General features: G+C 38.9%; 1 protein-coding gene across 1 annotated transcript; it reads right to left on the bottom strand.

The window, feature by feature from the left end:
- Positions 1-1496: 1496 nt before the first annotated feature.
- LOC110204499 (tau-tubulin kinase 2-like) lies at positions 1497-21168 on the bottom strand. The gene is made up of 4 exons (XM_020980702.2): positions 21068-21168; positions 20378-20594; positions 17609-17820; positions 1497-2188 (listed from the first exon to the last, which is right to left on the bottom strand). The coding sequence occupies exons 1-4, from the start codon at positions 21166-21168 to the stop codon at positions 1546-1548; spliced, it is 1173 nt and encodes a 390-aa protein (XP_020836361.2). The 3' UTR covers positions 1497-1545.
- Between the last annotated feature and the right edge of the window lie 3806 nt (positions 21169-24974).

The following is a 24974-nucleotide window of genomic DNA, read 5'->3' as shown; positions in this document are numbered from 1 at the left end:
TTTGCCCTTTGCAATTACTTTGAATTATCTGGACATTTCAAGTCAAATGGAAAGGGAATTTGACTTTCCAGCAACTCCAAGTGTGGTTTCCTTCCAGGGGGAGTCTAACCTGTCATAATAAGACCATAAGGCTAGATGCCTGTATTGGTCTCAGTTGGGAAGTGGGACTCACCAGAATGTTGGGAACTTGGCTCCTTAGCAAACTTAAGTGTTTGCCACCCCAAGAAAGTCCTAGACCCAAGCTGCTATACAAATGAGGCAATATATAGGCACTGAGAAAAGCTGGAACTCACTGGGGAGAAGAATTATATTTCTTTATGGACTACTGAAAGTCCTTTGTATAATATTTTCTGTATTTTCTGGGGGTGCAGTGTAAAATGAAAGCTCTCCTGAGCCAGATCCATGCATTTTTACCTTAAGTGTTTGTATAGATATAAGAACCCTTTTACTGATATCTATTTTACTGACATCTCTAGTCAAGCTACAGTCTGATATTTCCAAGGGGCAATTCTGGGTGAGGGTAATATGAACCAAAGACTAATACTTTTAAGAAGGTGCCAACTGAACCCAGTTTGTGTAAGCCCAGAGCCTGGGAATACTGGGTTACACCCAAAACTACACTAATCTTTATAAAGGTATGTACATTAATTTAAGCTGGGAGGAGAAGTAGTGGCATTGAAAACCATAACGTGATCAAAGGAACTAAGCTATAAGGTCTCAGAAGAAAAGTAGAAGTCATTAAGTTAGATCAGGCCTGTGATACCATACACTGCTTATGTACAGTCCCCTACATTACAACTCTGTACACTCCAGTGGCTACTTGCTTACACTTTCCAGGTCCACGTCTTGATTGACAGTATGTTCCTCTGAACATAACTGATGTGAATGTGACACTTCTTCTCTGTTCCTACTACTATCTGGGGAGAGAAGACATGGGTCCATATCAAATCTAGAGTTTTCTCTTGCCATAAATGTTAAAAATCATCATAGAGGCCCTTTTCAACTACTGACCATTAGGCTTTGGGCAGAACTAATTGCCTCCTTACATACTTTCTGTGGGGTATCTTACTATTCCTCATATACCAGGGGTTGTAGATGGGCTCCCTAGCCCCCCACTCAGAGAACAGAGGGAATTCTTCTGATTGGTTCCTGGAGGCTGCAGATGCCTCCAAGATGACAAGTAAGAGCCAATGGGGATGGACTCTCATTGGACAGTCCTGAGCTTGGAGCTGGGCGTGTTGGTTTGAATCCTGGCTCTGCCGCCTTAGTGCCTGAATGACCCTGAGCAAGTCACTTAACCTCTAAGCCTCAGTTTTCTCATCTGAAAAAGAACTAGATGACCTATAATGTCCTTTCCAGCTCTAGATCTATGAACCCATGAAATTCTATATTGTTTCCTAAATAAAAGATATTCAAACTATTAAAACTATTTTATTTTAATTAAGTAATTAAGAGGAATTAACTTCAAAATTCAGTTCAATATGTCCCCTTCCAGAGCTCAGTCACTGCAGAAGGATTTTAGAGGAGAAATAATTAGTGCTTGTCTTAGATCATCCTAAATGGAGAACAGGGTGAATGGAAGATGAACACATTACTTACTGGTGTGAGAGGTCCTTCTGCTTGAGCCTCCATTGGGCTGGTGGGTGTGGCTGCAAGAAACTGGCCCGCAGCTCCAGTCTGGAGTTCTAGTCTATCTGCATATTGCTCTGACGCTGCAGTGGCAGGACACGCCACCGACAGTGCCAAGACCACACTGGGGGCTCCATTTTTTTTATGATCATCTTCTACCCAAGGACCTAGTTTATGCTGTTCTTCTTGAGGAGATTCCTCGAGGATTTGCAGCACCTCAGGTTCCTCATCTGAAGGGCTTCCAGTTTTATGCCCTAAAGCCCCATTCGTCCTGAAATCATGAAGGTCCCGCTCCTTGTCCACAATCACCCAGTCCTTGGAATCAACCTCCTGCTGGCAGGAGCTCAGGTTGACAGCTATGAATCCATTGCTCCCACCACCATCTGCCTGCTCTGGAGAGTTGGCAGACGCAGGCTTAGAAGCGTCTGGGAGGTACTCTTCATCATAGTGCCAGATGTGGTCAGTACGGGTCACAGCAGGAGCACAGGGCTTATGAAGAAGAGAAGCAGGGGGAACTGGTTCCTTTTCCACACTGGAGTCTTTCTGCATTTTTTCCAAGCTTAAGGGAATGGAAAGAGAAAGAAATTACTCAAAATTCCTGGCTGGGGGACAGGAGGGGAAACTGCTTATGCAGTTGATAAGCTCTCAACAGATCATTTATTCAAGTGACAGCTTCCCAACAACAAAACACAAGCATCAGTTTGCCACATGGAGAGTGGCCTGACCACCCTGCTATGTTGATCTAATTAGGGTCTGCTCTGAGAAACAGTCAAGGACAGAAGGAGGTGTCTTTTCACAGAGATCCAGGTAACAAATCAAGAGAAAAAGTAAACTGTATAACCTTCTCCACTCGGCTCTGACAGTGTAACCAAACTAACCCCAAATTCTTCCTGTGAGTAGGAGAAAATAGCTGTTAAAGCTGTTTCTGCCTGATCAGAGCACTACAAAAGACAATGAAAAAAAATGCATGCCACTCTACATAGAGTAAATATTTTATGAATCTGTTCAATTCCTATACCTGTATGCACGTGTTTTTTCATATTTATATATGTATATCTCTAGACATACCTTCAGTGATAGTGTTTTAAAGAAGGACAGATAACTGTTCAAGTGTCCTGCATACCATACACAAGTCTGGTGGTGATAAGTGGTAACAGATTGTATGTAGAGTTAAGGTAAAAAGTACCAGTATAGGAAAAAAGAAGATTGTTGATAAGACCAGTTCCATTAAAGTCATTTCCCACAGGGACTAATGCAATCCTCTCCTAACTGATCTTGTTTCTATCAATTCACATTCCACAAAAGCTGCCACATTAATATTCCTAAAACATAGATCTGACCATGTCATACCTCTGTTGAAAAAGATGGGTTTTTCTGGGCAGCTAGGTGTCGCAGTGGATAGAGCACTGGCCCTGAAGTCAGGAGGACCTGAGTTCAAATCTGTTCTCAGACACCTAATACTCACTAGCTGTGTGACTCTGGGCAAGTCACTCAACCCCAATCACCTTACAAAATAAAAAAGGTGGGTTTTTTTTTAACTGTCTCTAGGATAAAATAGAAGGTCCTCTGGCATTGAAAGCTTTTCATAATTGGGTTTCAACCTGTCTTTTCAGATTTCATCTCCTCCACCTCCCCCCACCCCCAGCCCCATCCACTACACACGCACTCTCTCTATCCTAACAAAACTGGACTACTTGGTGTTTTCCATGCCCCAAATTCCATCTCCTGCCTTCAAGCCTTTGCACAGGCCATTCCTCAGACATTCCTAGAACTCTTTCCCTTCTCACCTGGGCTCTTGGACTCCCCAGCTCCCTCCAAGATTCACTTGCTATGGCTATGTGAGGCCTTTCCTGATTCCCTCAGTTGTTATAGCTCTTCCCACTCAATGCCAAAATTACTTTGCATGTATTTTGTTTTTCTTTCTCTGGATAAATGATGTTGACTCCAAGTCAAGCTTCTTGAGGTTCATTTTTGCCTCTGTATCCCCAGCACCTAGCACATGCCTGGCGCACAGTAAGTGCTTGATAAATACTTGTTGAATTGAAGTTCCTCAGTCTTCTCATTGCACATTACTTCCATCTCTATCTCTATTTAACCACTATTTGCAGCTATAAAAGAGAGGAAAGAAGTGTTGTTGATCTGAAAGTGGGTTTTATGCTGCCTGTACCAGATATCAAAATTGTAAGTTATGGCTCTGCTCAGTCTCATACTCCCCACAACCTTCTAACTCCAGCCCCAAGCTCCATCCCTACACTGTTGTCTCTCAGCAGCTGACCTTGCTTGCTACTATATGGAGAAGACTTAGGAACTTCCTCATTTCCCTTCTGCTACATCTCAAAAGTTTTTGATACAGTCATTCATCCTTTGCTCTAGTCATAGGGGACAAAGTAGCATACTCCTTGAAAAAGTAAACCTTATCAGTCTGGCCCTTAATCTGATCCCCTCCTATCTAATGCAGGACCTTGTTCCCTTGGTGTTTCCATGCTCACACTCTCATTTTCACAAAATAATTGATCAGGAAGATCCTCTAGATGCCATCTATTCTAACCCATTATTGATCACCTTTAAATCTATGAGTGGTCATCCTGCCTTTGTTTGAAGATTTCTGGTGAGGGGGAACGCGCTGCCTCCACTGGCATTTCATTCTGCTTTTGGAGATCTTTAATTAATAGAAAGTACTTTCTTTATATTAAGTATAAACCTGCTCCTCTGCAACTTATGCCCATTACTCCTAGTTATACTCTCTGTCGCCAAGGAGAATAAATCTAAGCCTTCTTCTACAAGACTGCTTTTCTAATAGTTGATGGTAGCTATCATGTTCTTCCCTAATTCATTTCTTCTTTAGGTTAAATATCAACTGATCCTCATAGGGCACAACAGTCTTTTGATTTTTCACTCTCTTAGTTTCTTCAATCTTCCCTTAGCCCTTCTATCTTCTTAAATGATTGTTCTGGGTCTCACCTCCCTCTCATTGCTTAACTTTGAGAAATTCTTTGCCTATATCTACTCACCACCAAGTCACTCCACAACCACCAGGAATTCTATTCCTACTACTCTACTAAAATAGCTCTCTTGTAGGTTGCTAATGACCTCTTAATTGCTGAATCCACTGGTCTTTTCTTAGTCCTTACCCTTTGTGACATTTAGCAGATGGTTCATACAAATCTGTTTTGTTGAATGAAAATAACATTTTGCTAAGTAGGTATTTTGTACTTAAAAATGACTACATATAATAAGGAATACAAAAGAAGCAAAAAATATACTGAAGGTTAGAAATGTTTTAATAAACAAAGTTCTATAATTACATCAGTCTTGGCAGTTAGTCTTAACAACAGAATAAATTAGTTAATCCCTTCTGTTAACTCTTACTGAATAGAACTGCCTCTAAAAGTTCTACTTTGATGTCTGAAGCCCAAACCTTTGTTTCCTCAGTCATTTCATCTTTTACCCACCACATGTCTCATTGTGGCAGGGATTCTTGGAGGATATGCAAACAGAACAGGAACTATGGCACATTCTATAAGAATAGAGCGTGGTCCCAGAGATGGACTTCTGATGGTCTCAGCTTTCTGAGACCAACAGAACCAGAGACAGAGAGGCTCTTCACCACTAGGCTGGCCATGGCCACCTATGAAACAACAACAACAACCAATGGTCCTCAATCCCATGCTGAGGATTATAGAAAAGGGGCAGGGGTGCCAAGAATCACAAGATTTACAGACAATAACATTACCTTCACTGTTAGGCATTTTAAATGTGAGGACATTATCCAATGAACAACAGATTCAATTAATTCAACTAGAAACATGTATTAAGTGCTTACTGTAAGAAAAATACAGTGTGAGGTGCTGGGGCCAGGTGCTGTGCAAGGTCTTGGAGGTAGCTGCATTGGCAGCAGCTTCAGAAACTCTAAGACTATGGACAGTGGGGGTGGGAGGGTGGGTCAGACAACTAGTTGAAAGGAGATTGCAAGGGACCTTTTGCTAAAGCTGATTCCCTTGCTGCATTGTCCATATACAGTTCTGGGCTGCAGCCTCAGGGCCAAAAGGCATGATAGCAATGGGCAGAGGAGAACAAGGGCCCAGGTCATGGTTCCAGGGTAGAGAGAAATGCTAAGGTCACTTATAAGGCAAGGGGATAGGGACCCTGGTCTCAATTCCAAATGGGGAGCTGAAGGAGTGTGGGAGACACCATCTCAGTTCTCAGGGCTAAGAGGAGTGCTGCTGCTGGTGGCTGCAAAGAAACAATGTCCCTTCCTGAGTAAAGACCAGAGCATAGATCAGAAGGGCAGTGACCACACCTCTCCTTAGATCATACCATTCTGGAAACACTAAAAACATACAAACCTCCAGAGCTAGCTCTGAAAACAAAAGCAAGAAAGGCCTGAAGCTTGAGACACTGGCCCCCTCCACCCAGGAACAAAGCTTTAACATTCACATAAGTTATAAGTCAAGGAATAGTCTGGAAAAAATGAGCAAACAACAACCAGAAGAACTTGACCATAACAAGTTACTATGGCGATAGGGATGATCAAGACATAAACCCAGAAGATAACAATGTCAAAGCATCTACATTCAAAGTCTCAAAGGAAAATGTGAATGTTTATACACTCAAAAAGAATTCCTGGGAGAGCTCAAAAAAGGATTTTAAAAATCAAATAAGAGAGAAGAGGAAAAACTGTACAAGAACATTATGAAAGGAGTCAACAGCTTAGTAAAATGGACACAGAAAATACTGAAGAAAATAGTATTTAAAAAACAGAACTGGCCTACTGATAAAAGAGGTACAAAAATTCACTGAAGAAAAGAACTCCTTAAGAAGCAGAAGTGGCCAAATGGAAGAGGAGGTACAAAAGCTCACTGATGTAAATAATTCCTCAAAAATTAGAACTGGGTAAGTGGAAGATAATGATTCCATGAAACTTCAAGAAACAATTAAAAAACCCCCAAAAGAACAAAAACAATAGAAGAAAATGTGAAATATCTCACTGGAAAAACAACTGACCTAGAAATACATCTAGGAGAAATAATTCAAGAGTTATTGGACCATGTGAAAGCCATGAACATAAAAAAAAAGCCTAGACATCACCTTCCAAGAAAGTAACAAGGAAACTGCTGCCCTGATATCCAAGAACCAGGGGGTAAGACAAAAACTTAAAGAACCCACCAATCACCTCCTAAAAGAGATCCCAAAATAAAACTCCCAGAAATATTACAGACAAATTATTGAGCTCTCAGGCCAAGAAGAAAATATTGCAAGCAGCCAGAAAGAAATAATTCAAATATGGAGCCACAGTTGGATTATACAAGATTTAGCAGCTTCCACATTAAAGTGTTACAGGGATTAGAATATGATATTCTGGAGGGCAAAGGAACTAGGATTACAACCAAAGATAACCTATCCAGCAAAACTGATTCGGGGGAAAATAGATATTTAATGAAATAGAGGACTTTCAAGCATTCCTGATGAAAAGACCAGAGCTGAATAGAAAAACTGCCTTTGAAATACAAGACTCAAGAGAAGCATTAAAAGGTAAATATGAAAGAGAAATCATAAGGGACTCAATAAGATTAAAATGTCTACATTCCTACATGAGAAGATAATAATTGTAACTCCCAAGGATTCTATCATTATTAGGGCAGTTAGAAGGAGTACAACATAGACAGAGGGTATGGGTGTGAAATGGCTACGATAGGATGACTCACAAAAATAAAATTAAGGGGTGAGAAAGAGGGATGTACTGGGAGAAGGGGGAAGGGAGAAGAATGGGGAAAAGTCACATAAAACAGGTACAAAAAGAAGAGCTTTTACAATGGAGGGGAAAATGTGGGAGAGGGTTGGCGGGCAATGCTTAAACCTTACTCTCATCAGAATTAGTGCAAAGAGCGAATAGCATACCTACTTAGTTCAGTATAGAAATTTATCTTACCCTACAGGGAATTAGGATGATAAGGGGATACAGGGAAGAGGACTAATAGAAGGGAGGGTGGATAGTGGTCAGAAGGCAAAACAGACTTTTGAGGAGGGAAAGGAGAGGGAGGGAGGGGGGAGAGGGGGGGAGAGAGAGAGAGAGAGAGAGAGAGAGAGAGAGAGGGAGGGAGGGAGAGAGAGAGAGAGAGAGAGAGAGAGGGAGGGAGGGAGAGAGGGAGGAGGGAGAGAGAGGGAGAGGGAGAGAGAGAGAGAATAAAATAGAGGGAAATAAAAAGATAATAATCATAACTGGGAATGTAAATGGGATGAACTCATCCATAAAACAAAGTGGATAGCAGAATGGATTAAAAATTAGAATCCAACAATATATTGTTTACAAGAAACACACTTGAAACAGAGAGACACACAGCGTAAAAATAAGGGGCTGGAGCAGAATCTATTATACTTCAGCTGAGGTTAAAAAAAAAAAAAGGAAGCAGGGTTACCAATCATGATCTCAGACAAAGCAAAAGTGAAAATAGACATAATTAAAAGAGATAAGCAGGTAAACTACATTTTGCTAAAAGGTACCATAGACAATGAACTAATATCAACATTAAATAAATAAAGAAATAAACAAACAAATAAATAAATAAATAAGCAAATAAATAAATGAATAAATGTGCCAAATGGCATAGTGTCCAAATTCTTAAAGGAAAAGTTAAATGAATTATAGGAGTAAATAGTAAAACTATACTAGTAGGGGAACCTCAATTTTCTTCTCTCAGAACTAATAAATCTAACCATAAAATAAATAAGAAAGAAGTTAAAGAGATGAATAGAATTTTAGAAAAGTTGGATAAGATAGACCTCTGGAGAAAATTAACTGGGAATAGAAAAGGGCATACCTTTATCTGTACATGGCATCTTCACAAAAATTGATCACGTATTAGGGCAAAAAAGTCTCACCCAAAATGCAAAAAAGCAGAAACATTAAATGCATCCCTTTCAGACCATAATGTAATAACAATTATATTCAATAAAGGCCTGTGGAAACATAGATTTAAAATTAATTGGAAATCAAAGACTGACTGGGTCAAAGAACAAATCACAGAAACAATAAATAATTTCATTAGAGAAAATGACAATAGTTAGACAATATATCAGAATTTGTGGGATGCAGCAAAAATAGTATTTGGGGGAAATTTATATCTCTAAACTCTTACATCAATAAAACAGAGAAAGAGCAAATCAATAATTAGGTATGCAACCAAAAAAAAAAAAAGAACAAATTGAAAAAGCCCCAATTAAAGACCAAATTGGAAATCCTGAAAATCAATGGAGATATTAATAAAATTAAAAGAATAAATAAAATTAGGATCTAGTTTTATAAAAAAACTAATAAAATAAACCACTGGTTAATTTCATTAAAAAAAGAAAGAAAACCAAATTAACAGTATCAAAAATGAAAAGGGTAAATTTACTACCAAGGAAGAAATTAAAGCAATTAGTTGTAGGTATTTTGCCTAATTATATGTCAATAAATCTGACAATTTAAGTGAGATGGATGAATATTTACAAAAATATAAATTTTCCAGATTAACAGAAGAGGAAATAGAATACTTTAATAACCCTATCTTAGAAAAAGAAATTGAACAAGTCATAAATGAGCTTTCTAAGAAAAAATCCCCAAGACCAGATGGATTCATCAGTGAATTCTATCAAACATTTAAAGAACAATGAATTCCAATATTATATAAACTATTTGGAAAAACAGGCAAAGAAGGAGTCCTACAAAATTCCTTTTATGACACAAATATGTGGCTGATACCTAAACCAGGAAGGCAGCTACATGGGTAGTAGCTACAGCACTGGCCTGGAGTCAGGAAGACCTGAGTTAAAATATGGCCTCAGATACTTAATAGCTGTGTGATCCTGGACAAGCCACTTAACCCTGTTTGCTTTAGTTTCCTCATGTGTAAAATGGGCCAGGGAAGGAAACAGCAACCCATTCCAGTATCTTTGCCAAGAAAACTCCAAATGGGGCCAAATGATATGATTGAACAACAACAACAACCAAAACCAGAAAGAACAAAAATAGAGAAAGAAAACCACAGACTAAATTTCCTAATGAATATTGATGCAAAAAATTTGAATAAAATACTAGCAAGGAGATTACAGCAACATATTGCAAAGTTCATACACTATGACCAGGTGGAATTTATACCAGCCTTGCAGGACTACTTCAATATTAGGAAAACTATCAGCAAATTGACCATATCAAAACAAAAATCTTATGATTATCTCAATAGATACAGAAAAGGCTTTTGAGCAAAAACAACATTCATTCCTATTAAAAAAACACTAGAAAACATAGGTATAGGTAGAGCTTTCATTAAGATTAAGTAGTATCTATCAATCCTACCTAAGCTAATTTACTTATTCAGTGCCATACCAATCAAACTACCAAAAAATTATTTTACAGAGTTAGAAAAAATAATAACAAGATTCATTTGGAAAAACAAAAGGTCCAGAATATCAAAGGAATTAATGAAAAGAAATGCAGGGGAAGGTGGCCTAGGAATTCCAGATCTTAAATTGTATTATAAAGCAGCAATCATCAAAACTGCTTGGTACTGGCTAAGAAATAGAGTGGTGGATCAGTGGAATAGGTTAAATATGCAAGACACAGTAGTCAATGACTATAGTAATCTATTATTTGATAAACCCAAAGACCCCAGCTTATGGGACAAGAACCCACTCTTTGAAAAAAACTGCTGGGAAAACTGGAAAAGATGGCAGAAACTAGGCATAGACCCAAATCTGACACCATATACCAAAATAAAGTCAAAATGGGTTCATGATTTAGATATAAAGGCTGATACTATAAGCAAACTGGGAGAACAAGGAATAGTTTACCTATCAGGGTCTATGGAGAACAGAAGAATTCATGACCAAACAGAAGATAGAGAACATTACAAAAAGCAAAATGGATAATTTTGATTACATTAAATTGAAATGTTTTTGCACAAAGCCAATGCAACTAAGATTAGAAGGAAGGTAGAAAACTGGAAAAGAATTTTTATAGTCTCTCTGATAAGGGTCTCATTTCTAAAATATATAGAGAATTAAGACAAATTTGTAAGACTACAAGCCATTCCCCAATTGATAAATGGTCAAAGGACATGAACAGACAGTTCTCAGATGAAGAAATTAAAGCCATCTATAGTCATATGAAAAAATGCTCTAAATCATTATTGATTAGAGAAATGCAAATCAAAACAACTCTGAGGTACCACATCACACCTATCAGGTTGGCCAACATGACATAACAGGAAAATGATAAATGCTGGAGAAGATGTGGGAAAATTGGAACATTAATGCATTGTTGGTGGAGTTGTGAAATGATCCAGCCATTTTGGAGAACAATTTGGAACTATGCCCAAAGGGCTATAAAAATGTGCACACCCTTTGACCCAGCAATAGCACTTCTAGGGCTATATCCCAAAGAGATCATACAAATGGGAAAAGGACCCACATGTACAAAAATATTCATAGCAGCTCTTTTTGTGGTGGCAAAGAATTGGAAATTGAGAGGATGCCCATCAATTGAGGAATGGCTGAGCAAGTTGTGGTATATGAATGTAATGGAATACTATTGTGCTATAAGAGATGATGAACACACTGACTTCAGAAAAACCTGGAAAGACTTGTATGGACTGATGCTGAGGGAAGTGAGCAGAACCAAGAGAACTTTGTACACAATAACAGCCACGTTGTGTGATGACTAATATTGATAAACTTAACCCTTCGCAGTAATGCAAGGATCTAAGACATCCCCAGAGGCCTTGTGATGGAAAATGCTATCCACATCCAAAGAAAGAACTATGGAAGTTGAATCACTATCATTTTTTTCTCTTCTGTTGAGTTTTATTTCCTCTTTCTGATGGTTCCTACTATTGGTTTTAATTTTTACTTACAACTTCACTAATGTGAAAATATGTTTAATAGGAATGTAAATGTATAGCCTATATGAGATTGTGCGCCGTCTTGGGAAGGGTGGTGGGGAGGAAGGGGAGAAAAAATTTAAACTCAAAAGCATATAGAAGTGATTGTGGATAAATCAAAATAAATTAATAAAATTTTTTTAAAAAGAAAAAAAAATTAAGTAGTATCTATCTAAAACCATGAGCAAACATTACCTGTAATGGGGATAAGCTAGATGCCTTTCCAATATGATCAGGGGTAAAGCAAGGATGCCTATCATCACCACTAATATTCAGTATTGTTCTAGAAATGCTAGCTATAGCAATAAGACAAGAAAAAGAAATTGAAGGAATTAGAATAGGCAATGAGGAAACAAAACTATCACTCTTTGCAGATTATATGATGGTATACTTAGAGAATCTTAAAGAACAAACAAAAAAAACTTCGGAATAATTAATCACTTAGCAAAGTTGCAAGACATAAAATAAACCCATAAAAATCATCAGCATTTCTATATATTACCAACAAAGTCCAGCAAGAAGACACAGATAAATTCCATTTAAAATAACTGTAGACAAATACTTGGGAATTTACTTGCCAAGACAAACTCAGGACCTATATGAACATAATTATAAAAACAATTTTCATACAAATAAAGTCAGATCTAAACAAGTAGAGAAATAATAATTGCTCATGGGTAGGCTAAGCCAATACAATAAAAATGACAATTCTACCTAAATTAATTTATTAATTCAGTGCCATAGCAATCAAACTGCCAAAAATTATCTTACAGGGCTAAAAAAATAATGACATAATTCATCTGGAAGAACAAAAGGTCAAGCATATCAAGGGAATCAATGAAAAAAAAAAGGTGATGGAATGTGACTTAGCATTACCAGATCTCAAAATGTATTACAAAGTGGTAATCTTAAAATAATCTGATAATAGAGTGGTGGACCAGTGGAGTAGTTTAGGCTCACAATACACAATAGTAAATACCATAGCAATCTAGTTTTTGACAAACCCAAAGATACAAGATTTTAGGACAAGAAATCAGTATTTAACAAAAAATGCTGTGAAAACTGGAAAGCAGTTTGGCAGAAATTAGATATAGACCAACATCTCACACTGTATATAGCGATAAGGTCAAAATCATTTAGACATAAAAGGTGATATAAACAAATTAAGGGAGCATGGAATATTTTATCTGTCAGATTTATGGATAAAGGAAGAATTTATGACCAAACAAGAGATAGAGAGATGTGATGTAAAATGGACAATTTTGATTACATCAAAATTAAAAAGGTTTTGCACAAATAAAACCAATGCAGCCAAGATTAGAAGGGAAGCAAGAAATTAGGGAAAAATATTTTTACAGCAACTTTCTCTGATAAAGGCCTCATTCCCCAACTGATAAATGGTTAAAGGATATGAACAGTTTTCAGATGAAGAGATCAAAACTATCTATAGTCATGAAAAAATGCTCTAAATCATTATTTAATGAGAGAAATGCAAATTAAAACAACTCTGAAGTACCACCACCTTACACCTATCAGATTGGCTAATGTAACTGTCAAACTCAGCTGATGGAATCTGACCTTGTGCTCATTCCCAGACTCATGAACTGCCTGCCAGGGGTGGGGAACCTGCAGCCTTGAGGCCACATGTGGTCCTCTAGGTCTTCAAGTGTGGCCCTTTGACTGAATCCAAACTTCACAGAACAAATCCCTTTAACAAAAAGATTTGTTCTGTAAAATTTGGACTCAGTCAAAAGGCTACACTCAAGGACCTAGAAGGTCATGTGGTCCTCGAGGCCAGGTTCCCCACCCCGATCTGAGGCTCACCAGACATCATTCCCAGACTCCGACTATTTTGTAAAAGTCCCAAACTCTCCCCTTCAGAGATTTCCAAGTTTTCTCTACAGACTTGTTATGCAAAACAACTTACCTTGTGAAACTGTGAGATGCTCGTAACCTCTCCCACCTGCAGTTAGCCATTCCTTCTGCCCTAGTATGCTCTATAAGCCCTGTTCCCACCTCCTCTTCAGGTACCCCAGCCCTTGCTGTGTGGCACCCTAAGCCGCAACTTGCTTGTGCCATTAAAGACCTCAATCTGCTATACTGGCTGTTTTTTCTTGAATTCAAGTTGACAACAGAAAAGGAAAATGACAAACATTGGTGGGGATATGAAAAAACAGGCACATTAATGCCCTGTTGGTGGAGTTGTGAACTGGTTCAACCATTCTGGACAGCAATTTGGAAAAATGCCCAAAGGGCAAACTGCATACCCTTTGACCTAGCAATACCACTACTAGGTCTATACCTCAAGAGATCAAAGAAAAAGGAAAAGGACCCATACATATAAAAATATTTATAGCAGCTCTTTTTATGGTGGCAAATAATTGGAAATTGAGGGGATGCCCATCAATTGAGGAATGGCTGAACAATTGTGGTATATAAATGTGGTGGAATGCTACTGTGTTATAAGAAATGACGAGCAGGATGCTTTCAGGAAAACCTGGGAAGATTTACATGAACTGATGCAAAGTGAAGTGAGCAGAACCAGGAAGCACATCGTACCCAATAACAGCATTATTATATAATGATCAAATGTGAATGACTCAGCTACTCTGAGGCTACTGCTGAAGCACTTATGATGAAAAATGCTATCCATCTCCACAGAAAGAGTTGATGGAGTCTGAATATAGATTGAAGCCTACTTTTAAAACTTTATTGTTTTGGGGTTTTTTTTGGTCTGCATTTTCTTTTGCAACATTGCTAATGTGAAAATGTTTTGTATGACTGCATGTGTATTATCTATATCAAACTTCTTGCCTTCTGAAGGAAGGGGTGAGGAGGGATGGAAAGAATTTAGAACTCAAAATTTTAAAAAACAAATGTTAAAAATTTTTGATTACATGTAATGGAGAAAAAAATTAAATATAACAAAAAAAGAGTTTACATTCTACTATGGGGAAACCTGTACTCATATCAGTAAAAACAAGATAATTCAAAGAGGCATGTAGAGGGAAGGATATTTTGGGGGATAACCTATACAAAAGTATTGCTCTTAAGATAGAATGCTTCCTTTAAGCTAGTAAGCCAGTTTAGCTAGGATGTAATGTGTGTAAAAAAGAGTAATATGAAATAAGTCTGGAAAGACAGGTTGGAGCTGGACTGGTTTAAACCTGCAGAGGTTCAAAATGAGTTTAAATTTTATACTGGAGGTAACAGGGATCTACCGAGACTTTTCAAAATGGAGACTAAATAGAAGATTATTACAATAGCCCAGGCAATAGTTAATAAAAGCCTGAACCAGGGGACAAAGGGACAACTGTGATAGGATTTGTGTAGGTGGATATGCCTAGAATTGGCAAATGATTAGCCAAAATGGGAAAATGAAAAAGGCAAAATATTGACAATAGTTATTTCCATTTCCCATAAAAAGTTTAACTAATATGAAACAATCACCAAAACGAGGAGGGCAAAAGCACCCTAAAATGCCACAATCAGCAAGACTTGAAAACCAAGGGCAACACCAATTTAGAATGCAAGCTTAATTGTAAACATTATGGGTAAGAATAGCAGGAGATTATGGGCAGTGTCGTTTCTTGAGAGTCAATGGCAGTGGAAGCTAAAGTAAGTCCACAGAATGTTTGGTATGAAACCCGATTAAGGCACATTATCCCAAGGACATACACTGATGAAACTGATGGGAACTCAACAAAAAGAGAAAATGGAACAAGTTTTCTTTGTTTCTACAGGGATCTGATTTGGTAAATAGTCTTACTGAAAGGATGGTTTATGAGCATTTCAAAAGAAGTGATTACTAAGAGCCTGCATAATGAGCCCATCAAAAGTAAGTTGGTATCAGCCTGTTATTGTTCAGTTGGTCAGTCATATCTGACTTTTCATGACCCCATGAACTATAACTGTCCAAGGGGTTTTCTAGGCAAACATACTGGAGTGGTTTGCTATTTCCTTCTTCAGCAGCTTAAGGCAAACAAGTTAAATGACTTGCCCAAGGTAGCCCAATTAGTAAGTGTCTGAAGCCAGATTCGAACTCAGGTCTTCCTGACTCCAGCCCCCATGCTCTATCCACTGAGCCATCTAACTGTCTCTATGTATCAGCCTCACTTCATTTCCCTTTTTGATGTGGTTAACGGGACTAGCAACTAATGGCAATGCCTTAAATATACATTTGACAAGTTTCTCATACTATTCTTGTGAATAAGATGAAGAGATCATAGAAATTTGGCAGTTCAGCTCCCTCACTTTACAGAGTAAACTGAAGCTCAGTGAACAACATGAAACCTATCGCTTAAGGTCATGCAGACAGTAAAGCAGCAAAAAGTAGATGGAATTCAACCATGGGTCTTCTGACTTGCAATCCACCCTTTCTACTATACTATGCTGTCTTAAACAGAGAAAATAACATCAGTGGGAAATGGCCTGGTTCTGTGACAGACATTCACTCAAGATCATAAATGGTGCAGGGGGACAAGGATGGAATTAGGGGTATGAATGGACATTCCAAGGGTCAAGGCAGGGGCAGTACTAGATTTGCATATCTAGTACAGGAAAGATGATAGTTCAGTTATGTAGATTCCAGACTGGAAGAATGACCAGAAAAAGAATGACCAAAAAGTAGTCACTAGTGACTTTAAGTCAGCCAGGAGAGAGGAGTCTAGTGCAGTGCCCTGCTGATCTGTCCTTAACTCTCTGTTCAACAGTGATTCATCAGTTACTTAGATGAAGTCAAAGATGGCATGTTTATCAAATCTACAAATGACTCAAAGCTGAGGAGGATTGTTAGCACATTGAGCAGCCATAGTTGGGATCAAAACAGATCTCTGTATGCTAAAATCATGGGCTGAATCTACTAAATTGAAATTCAGTAGAGAGCAATGTAAAGTTCTATACTGGGTTCAAAAATCAATTGCACAAGCACAAAATGAATGAAGCATGGCTAGAAAACAGTCCTTGTAAAAACATCTGAGGGTTTTAGTGCACTATAAACTTAATTTCTATCTACAATGTGACATGACAGCTAATAAAATCAATATACAATACAAATATTAGGCTGCATTAACAGAGATAAAGTATTCAGAACAAGGAGTTTTATGAAACTTTGCCCTTTTTAGGTCAAAATTAGACTTGTTCAGTTCTGGGAATAAAATTTTAGAAACTGCATTGACAAACTGAAACATTTTCAGAAGATGACCATAATGGTAAGAGGCCATACGAATGCCATATGGATATCAACTGAAGGCATTAAGAATATTTAGCCTAAAGAAGAGAAGCCTCACTCCAGACTACACCAGTCACTTCCTCCTGTAAACTCACTGCTTATGTAAGTCATTTCATAGTTAATCATATACTGTCTAGTGACATCTCTTGGGCGGAAAAAAAGAAAGTAGGATAACTGTCTCCAAGTATTAAAAAGGCTGTCACATAGAAGAGTCTTCTTCTGTTTATCCTCAGATGACAAAACTCAGAGAAATGGGTATGAGTTGCAGAAAAGGAGATCCAGAAGGAATGTAAAGAAAAACTTTCAAATTATTATAGTCTCTCCAAAAATACAATGGACCACCTCAGGAGGCAGTAGGTTTCCCATAAAAACAAGCCTCCAAACAGTGAATGTATAACTACTTGTTGGGAATGTTGTAATAAGGATTCCAGTTCATTTGGTCTAGATAACCACAGAAGTCCCACCATCTCCGAGATCCTGTGAATTCACATTAAGAACCAGCATACTAAGGGGCAGGTAGGTGGTGCAGTGGATAGAGCACCAGTCCTGAAGTCAGGAGTACCTGAGTTCAAATCCGGCCTCAGACCAAACATTTGACACTTACTAGCTGTGTGACTCTGGGCAAGTCACTTAACCCCAACTGCCTAAAAAACACGCAAAAAAAGAACCAGCATGCTACATAAGCATTGATTGAGAGCTCAGTCACTCATCACGGCTGCAAAATAGTACATTTTTCCCATCATAAATGTTTATAACAGGAGAGTAGTTATGATAAAAGCCTTTTCTAAAAGGCTCTTTTAAAATAAAAGAAAACAGAGAGAACATTTCATACCAAGTCTCCAGAAACTTGTCAGTGTCTGGCTTTGACTCCAAGGTCAGACGCCTCTCCAACTCAAAACTGTGGATAGACCGTAACTTTCGTACCAATGGGACATCTCTCTCTGGCTGGGTTGTCTCAGAGCGGACACGAATTGGTGAACCAAGGCTTGGAGCATTCAGTATACCATTTGCTGGACCATGACTATTCTCCTCTTCTGTAGCAGCCTATACAAAATATGCGAATATACAATTAGTTATAAGTACAATATGCGACAGACTCTTCTGAAACAAGTAAATCAAGATGAGCTGATATTAAGACTGATTTGTTTTCAGGAGATGCTTAGATTGCGCTGGCAGGTTGGTTTCACAATGTGCTTATTCACTAGCACACTGGTATCCTAAACTAATTGTCTGAATGGTATATTCAGTTCCAGTTTGACTATAATTTGACTTGGGAATAGGGAGAAAATAAAAAATGTATAAAATTATTTTAAATGAATAATAATCCCTTAAATATATCATCCAAAGAGTAACAACTTAGGATCTTCTCTATGTATACTTGGCTATCATCTTTTCTTTTTATATGCTCATTCAGTTTAGTGACCATTCTCGATGGCCAGGGTTGCTTGAACCTATCTGGAACACTATAATATACACTAGCATCTATTATGAATTTAAGCAGTTGGATATCACTATGATAATAAATGATGGACAAGGTCCGAGTCAACTGTCAATAACATTTAAGTTGAACAAACAGTGGAGAGGTTTAGGCCGAAGGTAGAAAATTACTGTCCCAAAGGATCAGTCAGTATATTCTATGGACTGAGCTGTCAGTTGGCAGATCTTACTGGTGACTCTCTGGAAATGAAAACAATCTAATCCTGGGACAATAATTCATATTTATATAGAATGTTAAGGTTTACAAAGCACTTTTCTCACAACAGCTCAGTGAAGTATTATCCTATTTTACAAATGAAAAAACTGAGAGCAAGAAGGAAAATGGCTTGGCCATAGTCATACAGCCAGTGAGTATCAGAGCTCAGGTCCTTTATCTTGAAGTCCAGTACTCTTTGCACCATGCCGTGCCAGAACTCTATCACTGATACAATGCACAGTCTGCCATGGCAGGGTCATATAATCCACAGCTCTGTCATGTTGGAAGAAGTCATGAAGAGCACAGATAATCTGCTATTGCCTCCCTTAACAGAGCGTAAAGGTCACATGTCCTCTGATTAGTCAGAATTCTTTGTTTAGTTCAGTGGGATGCCTGACAGGATGCTGTGCAAGACAGAGCTGGATAGTGAAGATTCTTTTTGGAATCTCTTCATAAGACATGGCATATCATCTATGCCAGGCCTGTACAACATACAGCCTACGGGTGGTATATTGTGCAGGCCTGTTTTATATCTTTTACATTTTTCATGGGCCACCTGAAATCCTTTGGCAGGCCATATGTTGTGCAGGCCTGATCTATGCTAATGTGGAAGAATCATCTAGAAGTTTCCTTTTGGCCATCAATTACAACCTCCTTTCAAACAAACTCTTTTAAGAGATCTCAAAATAGAGTAAACTGATATATGCTTCATCTCTTCTCCCTCAATGTTCTTCTTTGTCCTGTGACCTCTACTAGAGAAGCTAACCATCAACAGTTTGCATGACACAGCAAAAGAGTAAAGGAGGAGAAATATGGTAGTAATATGCCCCCTAGGTAATTAAGACTTGACTAATACTATAAACAGAAATCCACATAACAATTGCAATCATAATGCAAAAATGTTGTGTTCCTTCAGTCTCTAAAGTAGTTGAAAAGTGCCTTGAAAAGTAACACAACTGATGAAATGGGTAACATTCCTAACAAGATCTTAACAATTAATATGTGCTCTAGCTCAGCTGTACCTATCAGTTTCTAGTGCCAACACCACTGGAAATTATAAGCCTTAAGACTCATTTCTGATCACTAAAACAACCATCACAAAAATCCTAGGCTTTGAAATCAGTTTTTAAGGATTAAAAAAAGAAAAGCAAATTCCATGGTTTCTAACAGTTACTGAATGTGAACATGTTTAAAGGCAATTCACTCTTTAAATGTGTACCTGTGATAAATGAACTGCTGTCTTCACTCGACCAAATTTATATATTCGAACTTCACTAAGAAAAAGGGCAAGTGGGAATTGTTTAACACTAGATAACTGAGTCAGAAGTAGTAATATGAACTGTTCTTTAAGGTTTTATAGCAGGTAATATCAGCAATATACAGCTAAAATTCCAAATATGTTAGATAGCATGTTAGTTGGTATACTAACTAGTTAGTATAGACAATTAATATGGTCCATTTCCCCGTGGGCGGTAAATGTTTACTGCTATCCACAACTATTCCAATGGAATCAGCACGTGGTCTGGACCATGCCTCACTTAGGAGAGCTCAGTGGCCAGTATATAATCACATTTCCAGCAGTGTGGCAAAAGGAAAGGGATTGGGACCTTAGCAAGACATTATGAAAGGTTTGCTTTTTTATCTAAGCCTTTTTGTTTGTAAAAAACATAATTTCACCTTCTTCACACAGCGAAGATAAAAAGTTAATGTTTGATGTTGGCAAATTGAAAAGCCTGGAAAAAACATGCTACAGAAGCGTAGATTATTAGTATTAAAATGCCCATGAACTGCCAGGTATTCTGAATGCTTCTAATTACTAAAGTTAATAAAGTCATACACTGCTAATTTAATACAATTAGATAAATTCAGTTAAGAGCACAGGAAGAGACATGCTTAAGAGGTACACACCTTACAGATCCCCAGTTTTATCTTGTTCCTGTTGATATCCATTTCTTCCCAGACATCCTTCTCCTGAGGACGAGGGTGTCCCACAGATACAGGAAGTTTTTCTGGTGATACACCAACAGGGATACCATTCTCCCCATCACTGAGCTGTTCATCTGGAAATACCTCATCTGTATTTTCTCGAAGTAAGTCTCCTGGAATAGGGGTGGCATTTGCAATTCTATATAGGACAAAAGAGACAAGACTTATAATCAGCACAGAGATAAAAATACTATGAGGCTATTCTGCTTTTGATTCCTACATTATGATAACAAAGTCCACACATACTAAGGCTATGAAAAACAAAAAAAGAAAGAGTCTTTAGAACACCAGGCTATGTCCATGTTGGGGCATGAAGATTCCAAAACTTGTTCAACTGCAATTTTTTCACATGGCAATAAATTCACAAATCTAAATAAAATATTCTACTGACTTGACTTAATATGACTCAACAGAAGTTAAATCAGAAATATTATCTATCATGTTATTCAAGAAAAGCCTTTATTAATTAAAATGGAATTCCTAATTATTGGTAATTTTCCCAAGGATTAGGAAAAGAGTATTATAAAGAGAATGAGTTCAACATAAGGGCGATCACATAATCAACTTACCATGTAAAACACTAAAATTGCCTGCACAAATATTTGGAGACACCTTTCTGCAAAATCATAGGAATTCAGATATTTGTAGGACATGACTTGCTGTATCCTGGAGGAAAACCCAGAACCCACTATTCTATATTCCGTTTCAATCATGATGTCCTGGAACTTGTTTAACTTCTTTGTGCTTATATATCTTTTAGATGGTTGGTCCTCTCTAATTAGACTATTAATTTGTCAAGGCAGTGGTCAAGTGTTCTGTTTCTTTTTTGTCTTGTTTTGTTTTGTTTTGTTTTTTCCTTTTAGGCAATTGGGGTTAAGTGACTTGCCCAGGGTCACACAGCTAGTAAGTGTCGAGTGTTTGGTCTGAGGCCAGATTTCAACTCAGGTACTCTTGACTTCAGGGCCAGTGCTCTATCCACTGCGCCACCTAGCTGCCCCAAGTCTTCTTTGTATCTTTTCATAACACCTAGAATTCAATATACCAGGTGTTCTAAAAATATTGTTGCCTAGAAACAAGTACTTAGCAAAAAATTGTACCCTTTTCTTGGTAGTAATTTGAAATGTCTGGAAATAGACACAGATCCTTCAACAGAGCATGGGGATAATGGCCAAACAATGTGTAGTTATCACAAGAACGTCTGTTTTGTACAGGCATCCTATGATGCTCTGTGTGATTTCATTTAAGGATAACACATTTATAGAATCTTAAAGCTGGAAGGGACCCTAGAGACTGCCTAGTTCAGGGGTGGGGAACCTGAAAGCCATGAGAAGCCACAAGGTGGACTAGGCCAGTCACACAGTCAGATCAGTGTGCAGGATGGACTAGAGGCAGAGGGATGAAAGGAGACCAACTGGCTAGGAGGGGGTTGAACTAGAGTGTGAGCTTTGTGAGTGAAGAGAAAGGGCTGGATTGGAGAGATGCTGCAGAGACAGAAATGACAAGAGCTGGTACCTGCCTGGATATGTGAGGCAAGGGAGAATGCGGAGCAAGGCATAATGCTAAGATTACTAACTAGGGACACTGGAAGGAGAGTGGTGCCTTTGACAGAAACCAGCAAATAGAGAACAGGGAAGATCTGAGAAAAAGCCAAGTTCAGTTTTAGGGATGATAAGCCAGTGAGAGAGAGCAAAGCAGCAATCAGACAAGTAGGAGAAATAGAAGAAAGGAATGTCACACACACCTGGAGACAGAAACAGCACCCAGAAGGCAGTGGTGGGGTCAGCAATGCCAAATGCAGGTTAAAATGAACTGAGGAAAGACTGTTGGTCACTTTGGGGAGAGTAGTTGCAGCTGTGTGATGAGGTGAATGAATTAAAAGGGCAAAAACAAAGCCATGGCAAAGGAGCCCAAGAATCTAAGAGCGACATTAATAGGAAGGAGTCAGCATTCCTGCTGTCCTCTGAGTACCTGAAGTGCCAAGTTCTGGCCATTACATTCATGAAGGACAAACGAGAAAATCCATCAGGGCAACCACAAGAGGGAACCAGAAAAGCCACTCCAAGAGAAGTGGCTGAAAGCAGGTGCTTTGTTTAGCCTGGAGGAAGAGAACATTTTGGGGGAGGCCATGACATAATCCTCAGGTAATCTGGTCATGTGGACAAGGGCTGTTCTCTGTGGGTTCTAAAGGACAGGCAGAAGCAATGAATTACCATTAGAGAGAGGGACTTTGGTGGGACAGGAAGAAAAACTTCTTAACAACCAGAAGGATTCAAAGACGCTAGAGAGGGCTACCTGGAGACTGGCAAGGGCCTTATCTTCCAACAGAGATGAGGTGACCAAGTGTCAGAGCTGTCATAAGAAGGTCCAGGAGTGTCGAGACCAAGTCAGGGCAAAAGCCAAAGAACAGAACCTGTTGTATCACGAAGACAAATATTACATGTAACCGTCCAAGGATCGTCCTCAACTCCCTGTTATTTAATCTCCTCCCATACCTAGCCCAGTAATCTGAAACCCAAGTTTATTGATTTGGTTGTGAACGATGGGAATCCTACTCAAGATTGGAACTGGCCTAGGTTCAGAGCTTCTTAAACTTTTTCCACTCACAACCCCTTCAGTGCTTTTTAAAAGTGACCCATTTGGGGTCACAACTCCCAGTTTAAAAAGCACTGACCTAGATGATCTCAGAGGTTTCTTCCAACTAGAAGATTCTGAGGCTGGAAGGGAAGTTCTGAATTAACAGCTCTCTGGTAATGAAGTCCTATGCTATCTCTAGCTCAGGAAACCCCAGCCCCAGCGCCCAATATCTGCAGGAGTGCCTCCTGCCACCCCACACAGCCAGGGTTCTTTTGGGCTGGGGTCCCTTCAGCTTAGTGTTAAAGGCTCTAAACAGAACTTTATATATACAAGCGATAGTGATTGAGTCAACTAGAAAACAAATATTTATGAAACTCAGGTGAGAGACTCCTATCCCATTCCAATAGTAAACTCCATGCTAGAGTTTGGGGGCTACCAGGTACCAGTTCCAGCCCTCCTGGTTGTTTCCCTGCTTTCTGTTAGGTACTTCAAGTGTAAGATTTTGGGGAAATTGATAAGTGTAGGGAATAAAAAGGAAATGGGGACCCAGGGGGGAAGAACACATTCTAACTACATGGTAGACACCATAATTTAAAGGAAAGATGACAGGATCTGGGGTTGCATCCTGGGCCCTATTAGTTACTGGGTAAACTTAGGAATTCCCTGCCCTTTTCTCAGCCTCAGATCCTGAACTGCAAAAATTAGAAGGTTGGACTAGATTCCTTCCAGCTCTTACCAACTAACAAGACCAGTGATCAACTATGCTCCCCACCTCCTACCAGGGAGGTGATGGACTCCAAATGCATAAAAAGGTACTTATTTCTGGACACAGCTAATGTGGGAGTTTGTTTTGTTTGACTAAGGGTTTTTTCTTTTTCAAGGTGGGGAAAGAAAATGCATGTGAATTAAAAACAAAACTAAAACAATCTGAACAAAATCTTAAGTCTATATAAAATGAGGTGGGAATGTTTATGTGGCTTCCTGTTTCCTATGAAGACTTGGGATTTGGAAATGCCAATTTCCAACTGGAAATACAGAGTTCCAGAGCAGGCAGGGAGATAACAGTTCAGAACTCTTGAGCTGATGGAACTGTGAACTTCAATAACAATAGCTAGTATTTACATAGCACTTTACCTGTTACATTTGATCCTCACAAAACCCTGTGAGGGAGATGATGGCAGAGGAAGGTTAGGTGACTTGTCCAGGGTCATACAGCTCATGTCTGAGGCTAGATTTAAACTCTGATTTTCCTTACTCGAAGTCTCACTCTCTATCTAGTATGCCACTAGCTAGCTGACTTGCTTGGTATAGAGCAGAAATACACACAGGCATACCCTCTCTTTTTACCATAGTTTATGAATCCCTCTAACAACGAGAGTTGGGATGGAGGAGCTGGATGTTATGAACATGGGAGTACTTGGAAAACTACACTCAGTGTGGAGAAAGCCTGAATGCTCGTGGGCCACACCAGAGTACTCTAGCCATGACTGAAATCAGCACTGAGATCAGGAACACCACAATCTCTTTTCCATATTACAGGCTACTACTGCAGCTCCCCATAACAGCCAAAAGAGCAGCTCTGATCTTGTGGAAAGAACACTAGACTTCAAATCAAAACCTGAATTCTGTCTCAGCTCGACTCCTTAGCGTCTATAAAATGAAGAACCCTAACACTAGCAGGACCTACTCTCCCTCCTGATTTTGAGGAGAGGTACAGTTAGCTGGGTTCTAGAGCCCACATGGGTGTTGGCTACAGGCAGGAAAATGTGAAGGACAGCACTCCTTCCTCCCTCCCTCCCAGAAGTGTTCTACACCTCAGCCGCGCTGCTAGAGGGTTGTAGTGTGCCACAGTGGAGACCTTCCAAAGTCACCCTGAAATCAGGGAAAACAAATAGGTCTGTGCCCCTTCCCCCACCCAGGCTGTTTACAATCTCACCTCTAAGAC

The sequence above is a fragment of the Phascolarctos cinereus genome, unplaced genomic scaffold (genome assembly GCF_003287225.1).
Source record: "Phascolarctos cinereus isolate Bilbo 61053 unplaced genomic scaffold, phaCin_HiC Scaffold_490;HRSCAF=1108, whole genome shotgun sequence".
Classification (NCBI taxonomy): Eukaryota; Metazoa; Chordata; class Mammalia; order Diprotodontia; family Phascolarctidae; genus Phascolarctos; species Phascolarctos cinereus.
This window is presented reverse-complemented; position numbering and strand designations above follow the sequence as displayed.